Below are 16,364 nucleotides of genomic sequence, written 5' to 3'. Positions count from 1 at the left end.
GTTTTCTAGGCCCTTCGAGAAGCCAATTAAGATCTGATATGCCCCAAATTGCTTATATACACACTGTTTTCCTTGCTTGCAAGGTAACTTGGTTCTCATTACCAGTAAACCTAAAGTAAAAACTAGTTAGAAACCCATTTGATACCAGTTATTTGCTGTGTTTTCTTCACTGGGGTATAAGCCCATAAGCACGGGCTTTGTACAGACTATATACCCCTCACTCTTTGAATGCTTGCTCTACAATAACTAGACCCCTCCTCTGGTGTCAGTGAAAATCATCCCAGCTGGTACTACAGTACCGGCCGGAGAAACTTTATTTGTGCTGAATTGGGATGCTGGCACATCCGTGTGTGCCTGCATCCCAATTCACCATAGCACACAATGGGAACTGCGGCCGGAGCCGCACTTTCCGTTGTGTGAGCTGACAGTTCTGTGCGTCCGCCATTCATTAAATAGCGTAGAAATATGTGGAAGACGGCACTTCAGTGGCGGTGGTGCTCGAGGTGAGAAAAATGTTCAGATATTAGGAAGAGCCCGGCACTCACCAAGTAAATTATGCTCCTTTATTGTAGTGTAGCAAACATATGGTACAAGGACGCGTTTCGGCCAAGCATGGCCTTCATCAGCTTAGGGGTGTACCCCTAAGCTGATGAAGGCCATGCTTGGCCGAAACGCGTCCTTGTACCATATGTTTGCTACACTACAATAAAGAAGCATAATTTACTTGGTGAGTGTCGGGCTCTTCCTAATATCTATTCATTAAATAGCGGCCACACAAACCTGATATGTCAGTTTTTTCTAGAGGCCGGAGTGTATACTGTTGGGGAGATTTATCAAACATGGTGTAAAGTGAAACCGGCTTAGTTGCCCCTAGCAACCAATCAGATTCCACCTTTCATTTTCCAAAAAGTTTGTGAGGAATAAAAGGTGAAATCTGTATAGTTGCTAGGGGCAACTGAGCCAGTTACACCATGTTTGATAAATCTCCCCCTATGTGTATACACTCCGGCTGGGATTCCATTGACTGCAGTGCAACATAAATTTACTATTAATTACGGCCGATGTTGCAAATCGGCAACAACTGCTATATTTCATAGAAAATTTACGTTGTGTGAGCCTTAAGCTGTTTGCTCTGCCATTACACAGCTTCACAACTAGATGTCATTAGAATTCACTTGATACAACACACATCACTTTTACATAGACGATGTAAAAAAAAACTGCAAAACATAAATGTAATACAGTGCAACAGCAATAAAGAGCCGGATTTGACGTAGAGTGTCTGACAACCAGGGAAGAGACTACGTAGTGGGACACTGCAGTAGATTTGTACTGAATTCATTTATGCCTCAAAGAAAACAATAAATTGTTGCTCTGGATAGTTCCTGTCTCGGACAGAGGTGGCAGCAGAGAGCACTGTGTCAGACTAAAAAGAAAAAAACATTTCCTGCAGGACATACAGCAGCTGATTTTTTTTAATAGATTTAATAGAGCTGATTTTTAAGAAAAAGCAAATTACAAATCTATATAACTTTCTGAAACTAGTTTATTTGAAAGAAAAAGATTTGGGCTATGTTTACACTAAGTCAAAAATATTGAAAAGGCGGCCAATTTTGCTATTTTAAAAAACGTCTATTTTAGCCCGCGATTTAACTGACTGCAATGGCAATGCATTGCAATCAATGGAAAGACGGACTTCCAATGCACACAATGTCTTGAATAACAGACATTTTTACCGCGGACGTCAAAATAATGAACTTGAACGTTATTTTTGGACGTCTTTTGCAAACAGCAGATGTTTTTTATTAGTTGTTCACACACAGTTTTTCTTTTGTCACCGTTCTTTCTCTGTTTTTACTATTAAATTCAATGGACTTTTCAATTAAGCCACACCCAAAGGCCAATTAGTAACCAAACTAGAATAATGTACCAACAGCCGTCATTAAACTAAGGGGAGGCCAGGCTACTAAATGACGTTTGTCATTTTAGACTCAAAATGACGGACGCTATTTTAAACGGAGCTGAAAAAAACATTTTGTGAACATAGCCTTTCTCTGTATAACCCCTTTAATGGTTCACTATGATGTTTTTGCTAAGAATTTAACCTTGAAAAAAAAAAAAAAAAGAAAATATATTAAAATAAATTAGATTTAATTAAATAATATAAGCGTTAAGTATCATATTAAGTAAACAAACAGAGTAGCACGATTCTAAGATAGGTTGCATGTGGTATTACTGCTCCATTCACTTAAATGAACTGCAGTACCACATAAAAACTGGGAACAAAAGTAGCACTTTTTCTGGAACAATAGAGCTATGTTTATTTAATCCTGGGAGGTTTTCCGAGATCTGGGTGTATTTAAAAAACTCTCTTTATTGCAGGATGTCTACATTTGTAAATATGCTTACAGTTTGAAAAAACCTGCTTCTGGTACCCCCTCCACTGGTTCTTTAGGTAGCAATGCCATGGAAGCCAGTAATGTCATGGCACTATATAGGCAGTAGGTTAGGGCTTACATTTCATGGCATATTCTCTTTTACATGTGCATAAAAATTCCCAACTTTACCCAGGTGTAAACTGATTTAATAAAACAAACAAACAAACAAGTGCCTTATAACACTGAGACTACCTTTTCTCAGAGTGTAACACAGCCCTGGGCACATTGCCGAAAGACATCCATATAATTATTATCATTAATTATTGTCATCATTAAAGTCAATTAATATAATATAATGTGCAGGCCTCTGTCAGCAACTAGCAAGGTGTTTCTCAAGGTATGTCCACATGGGTTGGGTTTTCCTATGCAGTAGTGGACTATAATAGGTCCATTTCGGGTGGCAGCCCGAGGCCCTGAGCTCCTGGAGGGCCCATGGCTCCCCAAACAGATACATACTTTAAGTGGTGTATTATCTCCAGTCTACAGTTCTGCCATGATTTGCATAAAGATCACTGCTTTTTCATCGCAAAACTGCAGCCAGGAGACAATGCAGTAACATTAGAGAACATACTGAAGGACCTTATCATGTGACAATGATGTCACCACAGGTCCTTAACAGGCTGTATTATGGAGGGAAAAGACTAAAGCTAGTGCTACCAAAGTTACAGTGGGTTAGGGGCCCAAAGTTATAGTGGGTTAGCCCAGGGCCCATAGTAAAGTTAATCCGCCTCTGTGCCTATGCTATATCCAATGTGTTTTACAAGAGCATATGTTGTGAAAATCCAAGAATCCTTAAAGGGGTTATGAAGCACTACAAAAACATTGCCACTTTTCCCCCTCTCTTGTCTACAGTTCAGGTGTGGTTTGCAATTAAGCTCCATTTACTTCAATGGAACTAGGTTCAAAACCCCTCCCAATCTGGAGACAAGAGAGGGGGGAAAGTGGCCATGTTTTTGTAGCGCTGGATAACCCCTTTAAGTAGAGAGATGTGTTTTTGGAGCTACAGAATCGCTTTAAATATAGCAACATAGAGGAGAAGAGTTTAGCGTGTTATGGCTTTTGTGACTGGGGAATTAATCCTATATTATGAATGTGCATCAGTAGTGCTCCATGTTTCACAGAGCACTTCATGAAGATAGCAATCCGATGCGCACTACAACCTGAGCTTTTTATTTGCATCGCGGATCACGGACACTTACACATGTCATTAAAATACGTTGGTCCTATGTTGTGTCCACAACTGTGGACAGAACTACATATGTGTAAATAAGGCCTTGGGCTGCAACTGGTTTTATAAGAGCTAGACTGCTGTGGGGAGTCTAAGGGATCCCATAGATATACCCCTTAACCCTCACAAAGAGGTATGGACCTTGCTATAGAAAGATCCTTAGAAGTGTTACCAGTAGTGATGAGTGAATTTTGGAGAAGAAGTATGTGGTGAGGTCCTCAGGTGTTGAATACTGTTTTTTCTTAAAGCAGTATTGCCAAATAAAACTTAGACACATATGTAAATTAAATAACACATAATCATTTAGTTAATATTAAAATCAGCATTAAAAACATTGGGTAATAAGAAATCAATAATACAGGGTATACACACAATAGACAACTTTATAGGACAATATATAGATAAAAGTAGGTAGTGTATCTGAAAAAACAGAATTTTGTTTGATCGAATAGATATTCGATCGAATGGTGAGATATTTGAATATTAGATATTCGTACAAATATCCCGTGAATATTCGATAAATATTCGATAAGTGTTCAAATCCCCCAGCTCCCAGTTTGTACCTCCAAGTGGTCGAATAGATGTTTTTCAATAATCGAATACTTGTTCCCATAGACTTTAATGGGATCAAATATTCGCAGGATATTCGTACGAACATCGAATATTCGAATATCTCACTATTTCCTGATCACTAGTTACCAGTTGGCAGCTGGACACATCAGCAATGACAACAGAAAAAAGACCAGATGTTAAACGGGGATACAGAGTGTTTTCTGGACAGGAAAGGGGAGCGGAGAGCTGAGATCATAGCACAGAAAAGCAGAAAGAGGGTCTTGGGACTAGGATGTGGCTACAAGGCTAAAATGTGCTCACCGGGCATTAGGACAAAATTCAGTGTTAGAGATCAATTAGTTGGTACTCCCCAAAATTGGATAATTTATTAACAGCTCATAAAATTGTAGTGCTTCTTCACTTTCCAGGGGCAAAACCTGTTTGAAATAAAAAAAAAAAGAAATATTTTCTGATACTGTTCTGTATAAACACTAGCAGGCATTAAAAGGGATACATTTTAGATCACTAATAACTATCTGTTTACCCATAGCCATACATATTATCCTAACTTTAACAATGTATTTGCCTTTAAAACAACTCAAAACTACTTAGATACACTCCTATGTGACCTAACAGTGTTATACAGGGATTTAGACAGTGTTGTACATGAGTTTTAGAGCTATTAGAGAAGTTTGGGTTCAGATCAAACACCAAACAGAAACATCAAGACTTGGTTAAGTACCAAAAGAGGAAAGTCAAAAAACAAGCCTAAGGTTGTATTAGGAAAACAGGGCAAGTAACCACGAACAGGCACTAATCTGAAGGACGTTTCTTGTTTTTTACATGAATGGATCGTGCAGTGGTCCTTTTTTTTAACCGACGCCACAACAAGAAATTCTTTCCCCTCTGTGACGCGGCTCCATTGATTCCATTGTGGAGCCGTGTCACAGAGGGGAGATCATCACACTGTGGGCCGTTGGGTCTGCCCCCAGTGCTTCAGGCCTGGCTTTTGCATGGGAATAGACTAGCACTGTGCACGGGAATCGGGCGCTGGTTCAGAAATTTTTTTTTATGTAAAAAAACTTAAAGCTATGCACAGTACCTGATGGTGCATTGGCTTCAAATGGGTCTTGGGGATTTTCCCAGCAATGAGAAGTAGCCATTTTGTAATTTTGAAACTTCTTAGCGACAACCATATAATAGATAGTGTGTCTTTCCCCTATTATCTTTATAAAAAAATCTACAGGAAGATTGAGCTTTCAGGTAGCTGTGCAACATGGGAGTTAATGGTCAGTAATACATCATCAAACAAGCACAGTATCTAGTATTTTGCAAGTATTGGCAGGGAAGTTGGCATACCAATCATAATATAGACCTTTAGCCATACAGAGGTATCATCTAGTAATAAATCCTTAAATGATGATGAGATGACTCAGCTGACTCTGTCCTAGCCTAAACAGCAAAGTGGACAAGATGCTAAAGCAGGAAATGTAAGCCCATTATGTTGGTTACAATGTGTGGTATGTTGTTATTTGGGGGTGGGGGTGGGGGGGGACAACATTTAAAATACTAACTTTATATAATTTTCTGAATATATTTTGAATTGGCTCTATTCAAGGGCATTTGAATGCAACTCTATTACTGAAAACTGTTGAGAATGTTTAATTTTATAGCACAAATAATTTGTTCTGTTTTAAAGTAACTAAAGATGCCGGTCTGTGATATATCACTATGACATGGATAATTCAATATAAACTATTAAATGAAAATAATATCATCTCAATAAAGCTCTTCTTTCAGTAAATAAGAAAACAGTAAGTAATGTGATCTCAAATTTGTGATTTTTATTATCTCTGTATTTCCAGCCCAGTAATAATGCAACCGAAGGACAGGCTGTGACTGTGGAAATCATCCTGACCCTCCAACTAGTGCTGTGCATTTATGCCTCTACTGATGACAGACGGGATGACACTGTAGGGTCTCCATCACTATCTATTGGTCTCTCTGTTGTGCTGGGTCACCTAGTTGGGGTAAGTTTTGTTATATATCTTGGGGTGTACATTATGCTATTAATGCAGCATTGATTGATGCATTAATGGATGTATTTTATCTTTATTTTACTTGTGTTAGCCCCTTTCCCCGCGGCATACATTCGGGACCTTTAAAGCCCAATTAATTTTTTGTTCGTTTTTTCATGGTTGCCTCCCAAGTGGTGTAACTTTGTTTTTCCACCTACATAAACATCTCAGGGCATATTTTTTGCAGGACAAGTTGTACTTTTAGGCTATGTTCTAATCTAAATTACAGCCATAATTTTAACCTCAAAAGAAATTACTGCCATATTTTACCTTTATTTTAGAGTGTATGAACATAGTCTTAATCGACACTATTTGAGAATACATTTTTGGGTACCAGTCTGCCTTTACTTTATTCCTGTAACGTTTTAATTTTGTATTGTTCTGTTTGTCACTTTTATATCACTCTGGGAAAAAGGAAAGGTCAAATTATTATTTATTTATTTATTTGGGGGGGGGGGGGGGAACTTACGTAACAGTGATTTTTTTTAGATGACTACTATAAAACACTTCTCTAGTCCTCTAAATCTGACAAGCATTGTAACTGGCCAAGCTGCAGACACAGCCAGGTGCTCAGGCATCCATTGCAGGCCTGGGGGCATTGACAAGGTTACCGTCTGCCATGGAGATCCACCGGCACTGGAGATCATGTAATCCGGAAGCCGATGGGTAGTTGCTGTGCTGCATTCTTTATGTATCACGGACACGATCTGACCATGGCATGTAAATTGTTAGTCTACCAGGAATTGGGGTTTCTCCATTTTATCCTGGTAGATACAGTGGAAGCTCGGAAGTGATCCCCACTTTGAGAGACCCATGCCACCTTATGCTAGTCTCACCTTTAAAAGGCGTCGACCTTAAATGGGTGCCCCGAATGACTGACTTGAAAAGGTGTAGTGGAGGTCATTAAGAGGTTAACATAGCCTAAGACAGCATGGCGACAAATATAGGCACATGACGCGTTTCGATAATTATAACTTAATCATAGAACCTGCGTACCTATTCACACACGTCATATTTTCACATGTATGGTGTTTCTATTGTATTTGGTATCACCTAGGTTTGAACACATGACCGATTTAGGTCTTCTAAATATCACTTGTGTGAATAGGTATGCAGGTGGTATGATTACGGTATAATTATTGAAACGTGTCAGATGCCTGTGTGGATGACTTAAGGACATTGGTTTTACAAGAACCGATTACGCTGGCCATCCTTTTCCTATTATTGGTGTATATATATATATATATATATATATATATATATATATATATATATATATATCCTGCTAACATTTACCTCTATACTTACCTATACAGTGTATGTATATATATATATATATATATATACACTACCATTCAAAAGTTTGGGGGTCACATTGAAATGTCCTTATTTTTGTACTTTTCAATGAAGATAACTTTAAACCCACCTTGTCAATGTCTTGACTCTATTTTCAATGTCTATGGTGGTGAAGACGTGTGACTTTTCATGGAAAACACAAAATTGTTTGCATGTCTTACAAAACAAATAATCAGACTCAGAAGATGGACAGATTTTCTGACATAAGTTGTCCTACTAATGTTCTTTTAAACAGTAAAATGTCATTGCTGATGCTGAAACCACTCTTAAACCCATTCACACGTGTAGTACTAAACACTGCCCCATCCCTTTTAAAATGGCCCTATCTATTGCCTGGATGTAGGATTTTAGTATACAGAGCCTTAGAAGAATAAAAGATATAGCATAGGTTATTGCTATCATTGTGCTGTTCAAACATTTCAGTGGCAATTCTGTAGTGTGAACGGGACCTTTACCTAAAATTGATCCAAAGAAAACTTTTTATGCTGCAATCCAGGGTCACATGTCCAATTTCCATAAAGGAGAGCTCCAATGGTGAAAAGGCAGGTCTCTCTTTTAAAGTGGCCATTTCACGATTAAAGGACAACTCTAGCGAAATTTTTTTTTGGGCTTATTTAACACACATTACAAAGGTATATAACTTTTTAATGTGGTTAAATACCCGGTCTGGCCCCCTTCCCCCACTTTCCGACCCCCGACCCCCCACCCCGGAAGTTAAAGAATGTATACATTACCTATTACGGTCGTCACGGTCCTCTTCTCTGGTGTCGGGTGACGTCAGAGCTGGGGGGCGGTCCGGGTCTTCTTCCTCTTCGGCGTCTTCATTGAGAGTGAATGGGAGAGAAAAGGCTGCTGGTGCACATGCGCACCAGCAGCCTTTTCATTGGCTGGAGCGCATCACATGGCTTCCAGCTTGCTCAGCCCTGATTGGCTGAGCTTGCTAGAAGCCATGTGATGCGCTCCAGCCAATGAAAAGGCTGCTGGTGCGCAAGCGCACTGGCAGCCTTTTCTCTCTCATGGACCCGGAAGCAAGAGACATCGCTGGACAGCGGACGCAGGTGACGGTGAGGCGGATGGTGGGCGAATGGAGTGGCGATCATCACCGGAGGGATGGTGAGTATGGTTTCTGTGTGTGTCTGTGTTTTTTTTTTTTGGGGGGGGGCGGGGTCCCGCCGGAGTTGTCCTTTAAGTGGATGTTCAATGAGCATATTTTAAACGGGGGATTTAGAAACAGACCTCATGGTCTGCATAGCAGGGTCTACCGCACTGTACTCTGACCCAGGAAGTCTCCCTCACCTTCCAAATCATATCAGATCCACTTCAGGCTGGGGCCTACATCAGGGGACAGGACCGTGGAGGTAATCTCTTCATAGCTGTAACCCCTCGCTCCCTGGACAGAGAGTGCTGCTATACTGTGCCCACATATGTCCTGCTCATTCCTTCCTGCACCCTTCAGTCTCTGTCAGTCCATGGTCCATGCTGAGCACCCCCCCTTCCCCATTGCTGCCATGTGACCACACAGACCTCTGACAGCAGCCCTGCTTCTTTATTCTAGCCTGTTGTACTACGCTACTGCATTATGGGGATCTGCAGCTCCATCCTGTATCTACAAACTGCTGTTTTTCAGGTTTATGCAGTTACCATACATTATACTTCACATGCTGATTGCTATATTGTACAGTAACTTATAAAATGACATATCCAGCTGTTTCTAAATGTTTGTTTTACATGTTATTCAGAATATAAAATAATTTTTGGGGTGTGGAACCAATTGTCTGCATATTGACGATTTCTTATGGAAAAATTTGCTTTGGTTTAAGAGTGGCTTTGGATTACAAGCACGGTCCCGGAACCAATTATGCTCGTAATCCAAGGCACCACTGTATGTATATATATATATATATATATATATATATATATAGAGAGAGAGAGAGAGAGAGAGATATTATGCCAAAATAATATGTAAAATTAATTAGTAATAGAGATAATTTGGGCAGTAAAGTGAATCCTTTTCTGAACTTTACTTGTTCTCCACTTGCTTAATTCTTAATGCAAGTAACTTGTGAGAAACTCCTAAAATTGTGCAATGCATAGTTCTACTCTAATTGACATTGTATAGGATAATACACAACATGCTAATAGCTGTGAATGTGATCCCACAGACATCAGGACTGGTAAATCATGCACGTTCTTGCAGACCTCAGGCATGTGAATAAACATTCATTAATAGTGTATAATAATTCCCACATGTCATTGATGACTGTGTAAACTATTCTGCCCATGATACATCATACGGTATGAGTTCTGAGCAGATGGAATCCTGGAGGAGAGATGGGAATTTACATGTCAGATCTTCTCTGAAGCTGCCATTAACTTTTACAGCCTATCATAACTCTGTATCACTGAGCTCAATATATCTTGCCATTGATGTTCTAATTCTAATAAATGCTACAATATTTTTTTTTCATGAACTGGAAACGGTAAAATATCAGTCTGTAGCTCGGAGCTAATAATATTTATATTGAGCTGCTGATCTTGTTTATTTCCAAGCTTTGAAAGAACATTGAAAAATAGGAAGCCTTTAATAGTGTCCGTCCAGCCCATCCAGTCATCACCTATGGGGCAAATTCTCAAATGGGATTTATTTATCCATACTGGTGCAGAAGTAATTCACTTGTGCAAAATATGATTCAATAGGGTTTTATTATCTCACATTATACATTATTTTAGGTATCATAGTAACTGATATATCAATGGGACATGCTGTCACTTACTGAATAGTGGGGTCTCATGGCCAGCAACCCCACCAAATGTTCAAGGTCATTTACAGTGTTTCCCATCACATTGATGCTCCCCCTGCCACCTACGTTGCAGGGACATACAACACAGTTCATTTCACTTGAATGGTGAGAGCAATAGCTGGTTGAAGGCTGCACCATAAACATTGAGAATGTTATGACATATACATCCCTTTAAATAGGGTCAGTTGTATTCTACAAAAGTGAAAGGGATTGTCCAGGTTTAGAAAAACATAGTTGCTTATTCCCAAAAGCAGCACCACACCCGTTTTTAGGTTGTGTTTGGTATTACAATTCAGCTACATTCACTTCAATGGGACTGAGCTGCAACTCAATAACCAAACTATGGGCAAGGCTGGTGCTGTTTTGGGGAGAAAACAGACATGTTTTTCTAATCCTGGATGACCTTTTTAAAACTGGTGTAAGAAAGTTATACAGATTTGTAAATTAGAAATACAAACTCAAATAAAGTGAGTGTTAGTGACACGTCGCTTATAATCTGGCTTGTAGTGTGCTGCTGTGGATGCTCTTAAGGGAACAACCCGTATTTCCCAAAGTTGTTATAATAAATGGTACAGTATTTTAAATGCATCTAGCGCTTCTACTCAGAACTTTCATTAAGCCAAGAGAATAGGGTGACTTCGTAGACAGTCTTTATATCTTATTTAAAACAGGAGATGATGATCGTTCAAGCTGGGAGCGCACCTTGGGTGGTTGCTCGACTTCTTCCAGCTTCGGCGGTTCGTGAAAGTTCTCTGTGACGGCACAAAGTTTGCTAGGGAGTCTCTCAAGGACCACAGTTCCTCATACGCGTTTTAGCGTAACCTTACGCCTTCGTCAGGGATGTGGAATCGTTCCTTCCTTTCTCTTTTTATAGCTTGCGGACCGATTCCACATCCCTGACGAAGGTGTAAGTTTACTCTGAAATGTGTAGGCGGAATTGTGGTCCTTAAGAGACTCTGTAGCAAACTGTGTGACGTCACAGAGAACTTTCACGGAACGTCGAAGCTGGTAGTCACACAACCGGCCAGGGGGGTGCTCCCAGCGTGGACGATTATCATCTCCTGTTTGTAAATTGGATATAAAGACTGTCTACTAAGTATTTTCCCTATTCTCTTGGCTTGATGAGAGTTCCGAGTAGAAGCGCTAGATTTGTAAGCTACTTGTATAAAAATAAAAAAAAAATAAAAACAGGTCTTCCAGTACTTATCAGCTACTGTGTTTCCTGCAGGAAGTGATGTTTTATTTTAAGTCAGATGCGGTGCTCTTTCTTTATACCTCTCGCTTCCAGGGGTGGGGAGGGGGGGAATGGGTAGTTAGGAAGGGGTGGGGGGGCTCCGGCCTCGGTCTGGGCACAGACGGGTCCGGAGTTTCTGGGTATGGGGGAGGGGGGCTTGAAGGCTGGGATGTTACGCTATGTATCATTTACTTGTATACTAAATTGTGTTGGAAATTATTGTAATTACTGTATGTTTTTTCTTCTTTTAAATTGGGGGAAAAAAAAAAAAAGATGCGGTGCTCTCTGATGCTGCCACCAGTGTCCCTGACAGCAACAGTCCAAAGCAGCAGCAAATCCCCATAGAAAACCTCTCCTGCTCCGGACAGTCCCTGACATGGACAAAGGTGGCAGCATGGAAACTAGGAAGATTGGTTCACTTCCTAAAGCACATACAGCAGCTGATAAGTACTGGAAGAATTACCCAAGCAATTTACATATTTGTATAACTTTTTGACACCAGCTGATGTAAAAAAAACCCTTTAAGATTGTCAGTCGGGAAAGCCCATTTTGAAATACCCTATTAGCACCTTTTTAGTTAATATCCTCGGCATGTTCTACTATCACATGGACGGAACACTGATTTCAATCTGAACTCTGAAATAGTTCTTTTATAAGCTTAATAGTATAAGGGATAAGATCGAAATATGTTTATTAAATAAAAATGACCTTTATATGCCACGGCTTATACATTTATCTATGTAAATAATTGTAATGAGTAATATGTGTAGAATCTATGTGTGACGGTTGAATTGCTAACATGGTTACAGACAATAACATCACTATAATTCTCATTAGATGAGGTCATGTTCCAATCATAAACTGTTCTTTTGTCCTTGAATTTAGATTTATTTCACCGGCTGTTCGATGAATCCGGCTCGCTCGTTTGGACCAGCTCTGGTAGCTGGAAATTTTAGTACACACTGGGTAAGAGATCCTAATGTAAAAACCTTAAAGGGACCTCCTAGCACAGCCATTGCCGGATCAGCAGCAAAGTCGACACTTAATCCGGATGTCTGGGTTGGATATGCATTTCCATCACATGTGATTGGTAACCATTAGAGTTGAGCAATCTTGAAGCATGCTTGGGTTCGTCCAAACCCAAGTGTGCGGCATTAGATTACTGGTGGCTGCCGAAGTTTCATGCAGCCCTAGGGAGTCCTGGAAAACATGGATACAGCCTATTCGAACCTGAAGCGTGCTCCAAGTTTGCTCAATTTTAGAAACCTTGGATATCTGAACTGTCGGATTAAGAGTCCACTGATCCAGTATAGGCCATGCTGGCAGGTGCCCTTTAACAATATGACAAAGAACAACAATGATTAGTGATCCTGGATCTCAAGCGGACATCTATATTGGGACCTGCACAAAGCTGCTAGATATCTTCAAAAATCGGTTGAGTAAACCATGTATCTTGCTATTATTAGCACTACGCATTTCAATCCTCTAACAACAATGAAATAAGCCACTGAATTATGGTAATAATAGAGTGAAATTCTATGCACATAGAAGGTACCAAATGGTCAACATAGTCACTGAACTACTATTTGTCTTGTTATAATACTGTATATTAACATGGCATTATCTGTTAATCACTACTTTGTCATTCACTTAATAGTAAAAAAAATTGTAAAAACACACAAAATTAAAACATTTTTTGGCGTGCTACAATGCATCATAAAAGTACATTCACTTCATAAAGTGTTGAATTAACCTTCAGTGGTGCTTAAAAGTTTATAAACCCTTCAATTTGTTTTATATATCTACATCTGATTTCCACAGTCCTAAATGTAGGTAAGAAGAACCAAATGAAATATATTAGTTAAAGGAGAACTCCGTCTAAAATCTATTTTTAAATATGTTATTTCCTAAGCAAAGTTAGACAAATTCCTAATGTACACTAATTATGGGAAATGCACATATAGACATATAGAGCTATGTCCCTCAATTTAGTAGTTCAGGCAGGCCTCAATTTCTCAAAAAAAAAAAAAAAAAGTGACGTCACGACCTGGGTCTATACCTGATGTGCCCAGCAGGGGGCACATATGTAGACATTACATGTAAAAAAACAGGGCTCTTTCTGTGCTTTAGGAACAAAATTCAGCTTCACTTAATAGCGGCTGCAGAAAACTGACATGTCAGTTACTCGCGGTGCCGCTAGGGATCCCGGACGGAGTGTATACTATGTGTATACACTTCAGCCGGGATCCTGTGCTTTCAATACAACGTGTGTACTGTATAAACCATGGCCGTTGTTGCAACCGCCATGATTTCTACAACACATATGTTGTGTGAACATAGCCTGATATTGTACCCCTATCAGTATATTTATAATCCTCTTACTATTATGTTTAAATGGCAGGTGGCATTATCTAAACATATTATTTTCTCTGCAGATCTTCTGGATTGGACCTCTGGTTGGGGCTATCCTGGCTTCCTTGATCTACAATTATGTACTATGTCCACAGGAACAAAGCTTCCGCGAGAAGCTGTCTATGCTCCTAGGACGAATGTCAGCTATGCAAGACGATGAAGATTGGGAGGAAAGACAAGAACAGCCCAGGAGAAAGTCAATGGAACTTCAGACATTGTAACATCTACTCCATTTGATTGATAGGAAAAGAACTGTGATGTCACGATAACTTGTCATATAGTATAGAAAGCTATCAGTAAGATACAGGATAGGTTAGAAAATCTTAAAGAATGAAGGATGTACATAATTCCATGTAAAATACAGACAACCAAATCTGTGCACATGTTAAAGATGGTGTGTGAACAATGGGTGTCATTGACACAGTGCTTGTGGTGGGGAAAAGATAGTAAGCAAGTGATAGCAATAATGTGGTACTTATTATCCACAAATGACTAAGCTCTGATGCTTTGAAAGGAGTAAAAAAAGGCTATGTCCACTATTGCAACAGTTCTTTTGTATTGATGAAATATTTGTAAAATGACAAATAAAGCAACTTTGCAAATAGTCTTCATAGAGGTATTTCTTCTATTCTATGTATTTAATTGCTATGCAAATGTGTTTTCTTCCTAATAAACTTGAAACAAACCCTATGTACCACCCTCCCTCTGTCTTGTTTCCTTCTGTCCCTTTTATGTTAACCTATTAAGTGTGTGATAGGAAATTGCAAAGTTACTTTATTTATCATGTTTTTAAGCACCAGAGCATTAAAGGGAAATTATCAGCAGATTTAAAGCATAAATCCTGCTCATATGTCCCTATAGAGCACGGGAAGCTGAGGATGAAGGTATGTTTCTTACCCTTATCGTCAGCACAGTTTTCCTGATATTAGCAGTTTCTTCCTTATGTTAACAAGGCGTTTTAGTGCACTGGGTTTGGGGCTACCTCCCCCAGTGTATCAATCCGCCCACGCCCCAACCGGCCCACTCTGCTAATAGTGATGAGAAGGGGCAGGCCAGTCTAGGTGAATCAGTGCACTAGTCTCTCCACTAATGTGCCAAAACGCCTCATTATAGGGAATAAACTGCTATTATTAATTAAACCAGGATGAAGGTAAGAAACATATCTTAATCCTCAGTACCCAGTGAGCTATGGGGAGATAGCAGCAGGTTAGATGCTTCTAACCTGCTGAGTTTTACTTTAAAGGAAATTGAATCTAGCCTTTAATATATATAGATTATTAACTGAATTTAACTTTTGGTACAATGGATTCAAAGTTATAGGTTTTTGATTCCATCTGTAATAAAGCAGTTGGAATTGCCATTTTGTTAAACTTGCATTGCTATACAGGGGGTCACTCACATGCAGACACAGAGGTCAGATACAAGGTGGTGGCTTTTTATATGTTGCTCTACTATATAGCTTCTCTGTGGTACAGAAGATCAGCTGTGTGACACTACCGTCCATCCTCTAGATTAGTTATGCTGCGGTCTTCCCTTACATGAACTCGTCTTATGGCCCTATGATCGGCCCAATGCAGTGTCACGAAAGAGCACCAGTCAGCGAGATCAGCGCTGGTTGAGCCACCACAAGGCAACCAGGCTACATAAATGATTGCTGCAACATCATCATAGTCAGCTGCACATTCCCGATTAGACAGAAAGATGTTGGGCTACTTATGATGATTTAAATGCCCACATAAAAGATGTGATCAGCCAGCGAACAAGAGATTTCTCATTAATCGGCTGATCGCTGGCCATTTTACATCTTTACTTATTTGCAGAGTTGTATCTCAGAAAACACAGTAGGAGCATCACAGAGGGATGTGACTCAATTGTTCTGTTTAATAGCGCAATGTGTTTCGGTCTGTCTATTGAATCACAGACCGTTGATAAATGTCTGTAATTCAATAGACAGACTGAAACGCGTTGCGCTTTTAAACAGAACAATTGAGTCAAATCTCTCTGTGATGCTCCTACTGTGATTTTTCTGGTCTCCTAGATGTCGACCTGCACTGACCCTCCTACAGGTTCCTCCTTGGTTCCTGTGATCTCTTCTGAGATACAACTCTGCATGTTTCAAGCAACCTTCGGTGGCGGCAACCCGAGGGATAGCTGCGGTCCCTGTCTGAGTGACATCATATACCTACAGTAGAGTTGTGCCTATCATTTGCACAACTGCACAAGGTGAGTGTGTCCATCTTCCACTGGAATAGACACAATAGCCCA

General features: G+C 39.8%; 1 protein-coding gene across 1 annotated transcript in view; it reads left to right on the top strand.

Moving 5' to 3' along the window:
- Nucleotides 1-15,918, top strand: part of LOC138792570 (aquaporin-2-like) — a 32,796-nt gene extending 16,878 nt beyond the window's left edge. Inside the window, exons 2-4 of the mRNA XM_069970165.1 lie at nucleotides 6,084-6,248; nucleotides 12,573-12,653; nucleotides 14,123-15,918. Of these exons, the coding sequence (XP_069826266.1) occupies nucleotides 6,084-6,248; nucleotides 12,573-12,653; nucleotides 14,123-14,320 (444 nt within the window). The 3' untranslated portion in view covers nucleotides 14,321-15,918. The remainder of the gene's footprint in view (nucleotides 1-6,083; nucleotides 6,249-12,572; nucleotides 12,654-14,122) is intronic.
- Nucleotides 15,919-16,364: the final 446 nt, after the last annotated feature.

Source organism: Dendropsophus ebraccatus, chromosome 5 (assembly GCF_027789765.1).
Source record: "Dendropsophus ebraccatus isolate aDenEbr1 chromosome 5, aDenEbr1.pat, whole genome shotgun sequence".
NCBI classification, from domain to species: domain Eukaryota; kingdom Metazoa; phylum Chordata; class Amphibia; order Anura; family Hylidae; genus Dendropsophus; species Dendropsophus ebraccatus.
This window is presented reverse-complemented; position numbering and strand designations above follow the sequence as displayed.